At 43.3% G+C, this 9255-nt stretch overlaps 1 protein-coding gene across 1 annotated transcript in view; it reads right to left on the bottom strand.

Annotated features, from left to right (window-relative positions):
- Positions 1 to 1955: 1955 nt before the first annotated feature.
- Positions 1956 to 9255, bottom strand: part of cdk16 (cyclin-dependent kinase 16) — a 24548-nt gene continuing 17248 nt past the window's right edge. The window contains exons 14-17 of the mRNA XM_034537184.1: positions 8145 to 8187; positions 7514 to 7604; positions 7076 to 7150; positions 1956 to 6645 (exon numbers count right to left, since the gene is read on the bottom strand). Of these exons, the coding sequence (XP_034393075.1) occupies positions 6608 to 6645; positions 7076 to 7150; positions 7514 to 7604; positions 8145 to 8187 (247 nt within the window). The 3' untranslated portion in view covers positions 1956 to 6607. The remainder of the gene's footprint in view (positions 6646 to 7075; positions 7151 to 7513; positions 7605 to 8144; positions 8188 to 9255) is intronic.

Here is a 9255-nt window from a genome sequence, read left to right on the forward strand (position 1 = left end):
ATTGGCATTAAAAAAGGTATATGTTTAATGGTTATACTAAAAAGAAAAACGTTTACAGGTTTTAATAGTTATACTTTATGCTTTATTACTTTTCTACGATCTTTCAAAGGATTACATTACCGATTGATCATTACATACATATTTCACATTTCGCAGTGGGTCAAGTCAAAGAGGGTCCGGAGACAAAAAGTTATAATAAAAGTGGTTTAATAAATAAATCTGTCGTGATATAGAGTATATGTCTCGGCTGAGGGTGCACAAGCTTCGGCGATCCACAGGCTACAAGTGGTTAGCTGTCTACGCGTTCACTTATGAGCCCCGAGTCGAGGCCAACGTTGGTTTTTATACAGCTTAGTCATACGGGCGTAGTCGCCTGCTATTGGCTAAACATCCTTTCGTATAGGCTAAGCACCTCCTGGGGACGGCGGCGGTCCTGGGTTGGTGCAAAGGCGTCTCCTCGCCGCCGTCTCACGTAACTAAAGCGGGGATCTTCCTTAGCCAGGCACAACATTGATTCGTATTAAGCAAACAGCCGGAAAATCTCTATCTAATGTATTGGGGATACGGGTGGGCTTCCAGTTGGTATTTTGGGGATTGTGTGCTTTTAAGTTGTTTTGGGGGGGGGGGGGGCGGGGGTTCAGGAGTCTATTATTAATTATATATATATTTTCTTTTCCATTTTTTTACCTTTCTTTTCTTGTGTTTCGTGTTTTTGTTTTAAAATGTAATTGTAAATCTTCATTTAAACTATGGATGCCACCTCCTTCATTGGAACCAGATGTTGATCTTTGGTGGCATCCATGAAAGTGTATTTTTGTTTGTAATGTTTCTTCTGTAAAAATGTGTCCTGCTTGTTTTACACTTTCTGAATAAAACACCTACCTACCTTATTAGGATTTGCTCTTCTCCTGTAATCAGGCCTCATGAGTCACCTTATCAGCAGTGATCCACCAGACACCCTCAAGTTAGTTAATCATGCATACACGCACGACTACCGCAGTACTTTACCGTGGCATCCATTTTGTGACACTGTGGGTTCCACGCTAAAGGCAGCCTTCTATAGACATTCTTTATCAGCAAGCTAAAGGCAATAGTTATTTACACATTCTTCACACACATGTATTCATATTCAATTTGCAAATGTGCTGTAGTATTATTCACTTGTTTTAACACTTAACTTTAACCTTTACAAGTTTTAGCTATTGACGGATCCTCCTGGGACACAGATTCAGTGTTCAGAGATGATGAGGATCACGACACTCTCGTCTAGGTTTGTTATTTCTACCTATACAGACTTTTGTTGAAAAGGCTGCTTGCCTTATTACTTTTGGCTAGCCGCAGGAAGTCAGTCGAGCCTCGTCTCCCTCTGCCACGAGGTCCGTCAACAAAATGAAGCCAATGTCATTTTATATAGACTTCTATACAACCACAGAGGAGTCGCCCCCTGGTGGTCAGGAGAGAGAATGCAGCTTTAACACATGAAGCATAGACTTCTATACAACCAGAGGAGTCGCCCCCTGGTGGTCAGGAGAGAGAATGCAGCTTTAACACATGAAGCATAGACTTCTATACAACCAGAGGAGTCGCCATCTATCCAAGACGTCCTTCCTGCTACTATTTTTGAACAAGACAATAGAGAGAATGGCTTCACTTTACAGAACCATAAGTTGCCGCCTACCCAGAACACACTCTACGGTTTATACATCTCCTCTGGTCTAGAAACACCTCTGGGTTCCTCAGGAAGAGCTGCAAAGAGTTGCTGGGGAGAGAGACATGTGGAATATCCTGCTGCCCCCGAATAAGACGAAGATAATGGATGGAATGGTTTAAACAAACTCAAGTCCATTCGCAGGGGAGACCGGAGGCAATTGTAACACATGCTCAGTAACAGTCAGCAGTCGTCGGTCAAAGGTCAGAGTCTCATGTAAGGATCAAAATAAACAACCAATACTGATAATAAATAAAGATTTTTAATGTATATTTATAGACTGTAAACATATCCAGAATACATGTTGTCAACATAAGTGTACATAGTAAAAGGATACAATTCATTTTCCATACTTGCATTGATATTTCAAGTATGCAGATCAGTTATAGCATCAGATACATCGCAGTGCTTTATTTGCAGATGGAAGAATATTCAAAGAAGTTATCTGGAAGAATCCCATCATGCAGAATATTGCAGAGAACTTTGGTGTGTGTCAACCCAAACAGAGGAAACAGCATCTGGATCCACGTGGACTACAAACCAGAACCGTAACAAAGGAAACATCATCTGGATCCACATGGACTACAAACCAGAACCGTAACAAAGGAAACATCATCTGGATCCACGTGGACTACAAACCAGAACCCAAACAGAGGAAACAGCATCTGGATCCACGTGGACTACAAACCAGAACCGTAACAAAGGAAACATCATCTGGATCCACATGGACTACAAACCAGAACCGTAACAAAGGAAACATCATCTGGATCCACATGGACTACAAACCAGAACCGTAACAAAGGAAACATCATCTGGATCCACGTGGACTACAAACCAGAACCCAAACAGAGGAAACGGCATCTGGATCCATGTGGACTACAAACCTGAACCCAAACAGAGGAAACGGCATCTGAATCCATGTGGACTACAAACCAGAACCCAAACAGAGGAAACGGCATCTGGATCCATGTGGACTACAAACCAGAACCCAAACAGAGGAAACGGCATCTGGATCCATGTGGACTACAAACCAGAACCCAAACAGAGGAAACGGCATCTGGATCCATGTGGACTACAAACCTGAACCCAAACAGAGGAAGGGGACATTAGTCTCAAGAGGGACAATAGTCTGAAGAGGGACAATAGTCTGAAGGGGACAATAGTCTGAAGGGGACATTAGTCTCAAGAGGGGCATTAGTCTGAAGGGGACATTAGTCTCAAGGGGGACACTTATCTCAAGGTGGACATTAGTCTCAAGGGTACATTAGTCTCAAGGGGGCATTAGTCTCAAGGGGGACACTTATCTCAAGGTGGACATTAGTCTCAAGGGTACATTAGTCTCAAGGGGGCATTAGTCTCAAGGGGGACACTTGTCTCAAGGGGACATTAGTCTCATGGGGGCATTAGTCTCAAGGGGGACACTTATCTCAAGGTGGACATTAGTCTCAAGGGTACATTAGTCTCAAGGGGGCATTAGTCTCAAGGGGGACACTTGTCTCAAGGGTACATTAGTCTCAAGGGGGCATTAGTCTCAAGGGGGACACTTATCTCAAGGTGGACATTAGTCTCAAGGGTACATTAGTCTCAAGGGGGCATTAGTCTCAAGGGGGACACTTGTCTCAAGGGGACATTAGTCTCATGGGGGCATTAGTCTCAAGGGGGACATTAGTTTCAAGGGGGACATTAGTCTCAAGGGGGACACTTGTCTCATGGGGACATTAGTCTCAAGGGGACATTAGTCTCATGGGGACATTAGTCTCAAGGGGGACATTAGTTTCATGAACTGCTGGTTGAAGTGTCTCTGCAGGTTTACTGACGATCTCAAACCAGACCATCATGAAGAAAGCTGGACAGACTTAAAGAGTCAGAGATGTGGAGCAGCACCACAGGGGGTCTCAGCCGGCTCAGACATACAAGGAGACGCCCGCCGTCCTCTCAACAGACCAATCATGGGCCGTCTACCTCCCTCGGAAGGAACTGCACAGAGACTGGAAACACGTTATGTGAACACGTGTCGACAACACAGAAATCACTTCTCATCTGGGTTCAGGATCTCCCACCGGGTTCCTCTCAGTGGGAGATCCTGTAGGGGGGGGGGGGGAGACGTACTTCCTGTAGGGGGGACTTCCTGTAGTGAGTGTCACCGGTGTGGCGGGGACACTTTGGTTTCAGAACAGACTCAATCCATCACATCTCAGCCACCTGCTCCTGAACCAGGTCTACCGAGTGAACTGGATCCCTCTGGTCTGAGTCAAACCGTTTCACATCAAATCCTCTTGTTGAAAACTAAATCCAGAAAACCTTTGACCTTTGAAGAAGGGTCTAGTTTTTACCTTCAGGACGTTTAAGCAGCAGCTGAGGAACAACACTAAAAAGGATCTGTAATAATTAATAAACTATAATAAACAAGCGCCCGCATCAAGAGTTTGGAGTCACATTCGGCATCATCAGCGCTTCCCTCTGACTCCGCCCCCCCGTGACCCCGCCCCCTGTGACATCCCGTCTCTGATTTCCTTCTCCAACAATTAGAATTTAAATATGTTCATGCTGAGCAACAGAAAGATACTTTAAAGTCACACATAAACCTAAATAATTAAATATATTAAAGATTAAATATTTGATTGCCGATATATTAATGCTGTTACCTCTTGTTTATATTCTCTATATTTCTATAATTCTATCACTTTGGAAATGTTTCCTCTCTCCGAGTAGGACTCAAAAGCATATCTTCAGTTGGACATCAAAGAGTTCGACTACTTAGCAACACATTAATCCACTAGCAATCAATATGATTTATTTTCATGGCCGCTGTATATTTCTAACCATTCATATACAAACGTTTGTCACTTCTACAGCCGATTATTAACTGATCAATCACTATTGTATTCCGATCGATATTTCTCTATTGCGAATATCTCTCTTCCGCTAAAAACAGTTGTTTGAAATATCTTCGTGCTCCAAAAACCCGACAATACAACAAACAATACTAAGAAACTACTCAAAAATGTTTAAAAAGAAAAACTACTTCAAACTGCCGGCAAAGCCCCGCCCCCAGTGTAAGATAAGCCCCGCCCACGTCTCAGAGGAGTGCGAGCCTCAAGCATTACATGAATTGTATAGAAACACAGGTTCCACATCCTGTGAACTATTTGATTCGACTAAAAATGTGTTTAGCACTTCCTGTTTCTAAAGCATCTAAAAACTAACGGATCTTCTTATATTTGATCTTCAGACATGTAAATAGTGTTTTTATCAGTGAATATTTGAGACAGTCACGTGATCGCCAAGTTGTGCCTTCACGCACATGTAAACCACGCTGAAGCCCCGCCCCGTCTCAGATAAGCCCCGCCCCGTCTCAGATAAGTGGACGTTACTGAGGCTCTGCTGACATCTACTGCTTCAGATTTCTGAATAAAAACAAAATGATGAGCATGGAGAAAACCGCTCACAGCTGTTCACTGCAGACTTAAAGTAGAACTGTATATACAAGTACAGTATTCCTACGCATATGACCATTATTACAGTATACAGTCTGAGTGTACGACACACATGCAGAACGGCAGAAACCAGTTTCACAATTTGATAATAAAACATAGTAAAACTCTTTTCTGCAGATTTCCGTTAGAAACAAAAGACTTTCAGTCTGTTTTATAAGAAATAACATTAAAGTGTAAATGTAGTACTGTACTTTAAATGTAGTACTGTAAATACAATACTGTACTACAAATACTGTGTTGTAAATATAATACTGTGGCATGAACACAAACAGCAGCTCCAAACCTATTAAGAATTTAAAAAAATTAAAACGTTCACCAATTCTTTCCTGCTACTTTAGTCACATTCAGTACATATTCAGAAGACCAAACAGGTGGGAAGCACTTCCTGTCTGCAGCACTTCCTGTCTGCAGCACTTCCTGTCTGCAGCACTTCCTGTCTGAACTGATGCTAAACTTTGATGGTTTAGTTCTGCTTTTAAAATAAAACAAAGGTAGTTATTAGTGTACTCTAACAGAGCTGCACACGTTGCAGGTGTCCACAAGGGGATACCTTCAGGTATTATTCAACAGTTATTTGTGTTGAATTGGCAAATGGAAGACAGATTTCCAACATCTGTAACTCATCTGTTCACCAGTGATGTCCTGAAGTGAATCGGAAGCTGATTGGTCAGATGGCTGTTGTGATCCATTATTGCATTAATCAACAGCAAGCTGCCATTTTTGTCTCTTCTTCTCTTATTAACATAATTTCTTCTTCTAATCCCTGTTCTTGTTTTACTCCTTGAGAGAAGATAAAAATCACCATCACCTCTGTTGTTTTCAGTTTTTTTTGTTCCTGAACCCGCCTCCATGAAGATGACAGAAGATCAGACCACGCCTCCATGAAGATGACAGAAGATCAGACCACGCCTCCATGAAGATGACAGAAGATCACACCACGCCTCCATGAAGATGTCAGAAGATCAGACCACGCCTCCATGAAGATGACAGAAGATCAGACCACGCCTCCATGAAGATGTCAGAAGGTCAGACCACGCCTCCATGAAGATGTCAGAAGATCAGACCACGCCTCCATGAAGATGTCAGAAGATCACACCACGCCTACAAGATGATGTCAGAAAATCAGACCACGCCTCCATGAAGATGTCAGAAGATTAGATCCCGCCTCCAAGATGATGTCAGAAGATCAGACCACGTCTCCAAGATGATGTCAGAAGATCAGACCACGCCTCCATGAAGATGTCAGAAGATCAGACCACGCCTCCAAGATGATGTCAGAAGATCAGACCACGCCTCCATGAAGATATCAGAAGATTAGAACACGCCTCCACTGTGATGTCAGAGTAGCAGGCCACGCCTCCACTATGATGTCAGAGTAGCAGGCCACGCCTCCACTGTGATGTCAGAGTAGCAGGCCACGCCTCTTGGTCGGACTGTTCACTGGACAGAAAAAAGGTTTACTTTTACATCTTAGAAACAACAGAAACATTACATTTAATTTAGCAATCACACACCATAGACACACCTACGGGGAGCAGTTCAGGGTTAAGTGTCTTGCTCAAGGGCACATCGACTAGGGTGTGAGCGGGTCATATGATCAAAAGCTCCAGAACAGCTACTAAATGGACCTTGACAAGAGATTGTGTTCAGTTTCACTGTTTTCACTGTTAGTCGACCGATGTTTGAAAAAACTGTAATTACGTCTGAATAATGCTTAATAATAGTAAAACTGTCTGTATGTGTGTGTGTGTGACTGTGTGTGTGTCTGTGTGTGCGCGCATGTGACTTTGTGTGTGTGACTGCGTGTGTGACACTGTGTGTGACTGCGTGTGTGTGTCTGTGTGTGTGACTGCGTGTGTGAGCGTTTTACCTGGATCAGAGGTGACTGTTGGTCTGACTGCTTCTTTTTCCAGTTGAATTTCTGGCAGACTGAAGATGGACGTTGCTGAAACAGCATTGAGAGCGACTCAGTGATTACATCACACATCGCACGGTGACATCATCACACACGGTGACAACATCACACAGTGACAACATCACACTGTGACAACATCACACGGTGATGTCACACGGTGACAACATCACACGGTGACATCACACACACTGTGACGACGTCACACGGTGACATCACACACACTGTGACGACGTCACACAGTGACATCACACACACTGTGACGACGTCACACGGTGACATCACACACACTGTGACGACGTCACACAGTGACATCACACACACGGTGACAACATCACACGGTGACAACATCACACAGATTTAAAATAGGTGTTAAAAGTTGTATTAAAAACTTACTGTCGAGGAGCGCCATCACTCTGTTTCCAAGGTTACTGAAATACGGATGATTCATTGACTCGGCTGCTGAAATCCGCTTCTTCCCCTCAAACTAAAGTGGAATTAAAACAACAACGTTACGTTCCTGTCCGTCCCTTCGGCCCTCATGAGGTCACTTCCTGTCATTTATACCCGCTGCTGACACACAGCGCCGTATCAATATTTACATATTTTATATTTATAACGAGGCTTCTCACACATCACACCATAGTTATTGTTGTCGTATGTAAAAAGATAAAAGCCAACTTAAATCGTGCTTGTCTATCTCCTAATACTGTGCATATATCAACAAGTACTAGTCTTCGTATAGTTTTTGCGTGTACAATTATTATTAATAATATTAAATATTAAAAGGAATAATGGGATTCCTTCAGGTCACATGGTGGCGCTGTTGCCTCACCTTCCCCTTCACCATCTGTCAAATCCTGGAATCACAGCTGGCGGATAGATATTTATACCGTATATAACTATATTGTACTGCTTATTATTAGTAGTACAAGTAGTAGTATTATAATCATCAGTATAACGTTTTATGTTATAATATATCAGATATACTGATTATACCTAAAAACACATTGACACGTTTACTGACCTGCAGGAACTTTGACAGCAGCTCCACTCCTTCAGTGCTGAGCCTGAAAAACACACACCAACAGGGTTAGGTTAACCTTTCACCGGGGTTATGGTTACCCCCTAACCAGGGTTAGGTTAACCCCTAACCAGGGTTATGGTTACCCCCTAACCAGGGTTATGTTAACCTCTAACCAGGGTTATGGTTAACCTTTCACCGGGGTTATGGTTACCCCCTAACCAGGGTTAGGTTAACCCCTAACCAGGGTTATGGTTACCCCCTAACCAGGGTTATGTTAACCTCTAACCAGGGTTATGGTTAACCTTTAACCAGGGTTATGGTTAACCTTTCACCGGGGTTATGGTTACCCCCTAACCAGGGTTAGGTTAACCCCTAACCAGGGTTATGGTTAACCTCTAACCAGGGTTATGTTAACCTCTAACCAGGGTTAGGTTAACCCCTAACCAGGGTTATGGTTACCCCCTAACCAGGGTTATGGTTACCCCCTAACCAGGGTTAGGTTAACCCCTAACCAGGGTTATGGTTACCCCCTAACCAGGGTTATGGTTAACCCCTAACCAGGGTTATGGTTACCCCCTAACCAGGGTTATGGTTAACCTCTAACCAGGGTTATGTTAACCTTTAACCGGGGTTATGGTTACCCCCTAACCAGGGTTATGGTTAACCTCTAACCAGGGTTAGGTTAACCTTTAACCAGGGTTAGGTTAACCTTTCACCGGGGTTATGGTTACCCCCTAACCAGGGTTATGGTTAACCTCTAACCAGGGTTAGGTTAACCTTTAACCGGGGTTATGGTTACCCCCTAACCAGGGTTATGGTTAACCTCTAACCAGGGTTAGGTTAACCTTTCACCGGGGTTATGGTTACCCCCTAACCAGGGTTATGGTTAACCTCTAACCAGGGTTAGGTTAACCTTTAACCGGGGTTATGGTTACCCCCTAACCAGGGTTATGGTTAACCTCTAACCAGGATTATGTTAACCTTTAACCGGGGTTATGGTTACCCCCTAACCAGGGTTAGGTTACCCCTTAACCATTGTTATAGTTAACCTCTTTAACCAGGGTGTGTAGTACAGTTGTGTACCTATATGTAGTACAGTTGTGTACCTATG

This window comes from Cyclopterus lumpus, chromosome 7, assembly GCF_009769545.1.
Source record: "Cyclopterus lumpus isolate fCycLum1 chromosome 7, fCycLum1.pri, whole genome shotgun sequence".
NCBI lineage: Eukaryota > Metazoa > Chordata > Actinopteri > Perciformes > Cyclopteridae > Cyclopterus > Cyclopterus lumpus.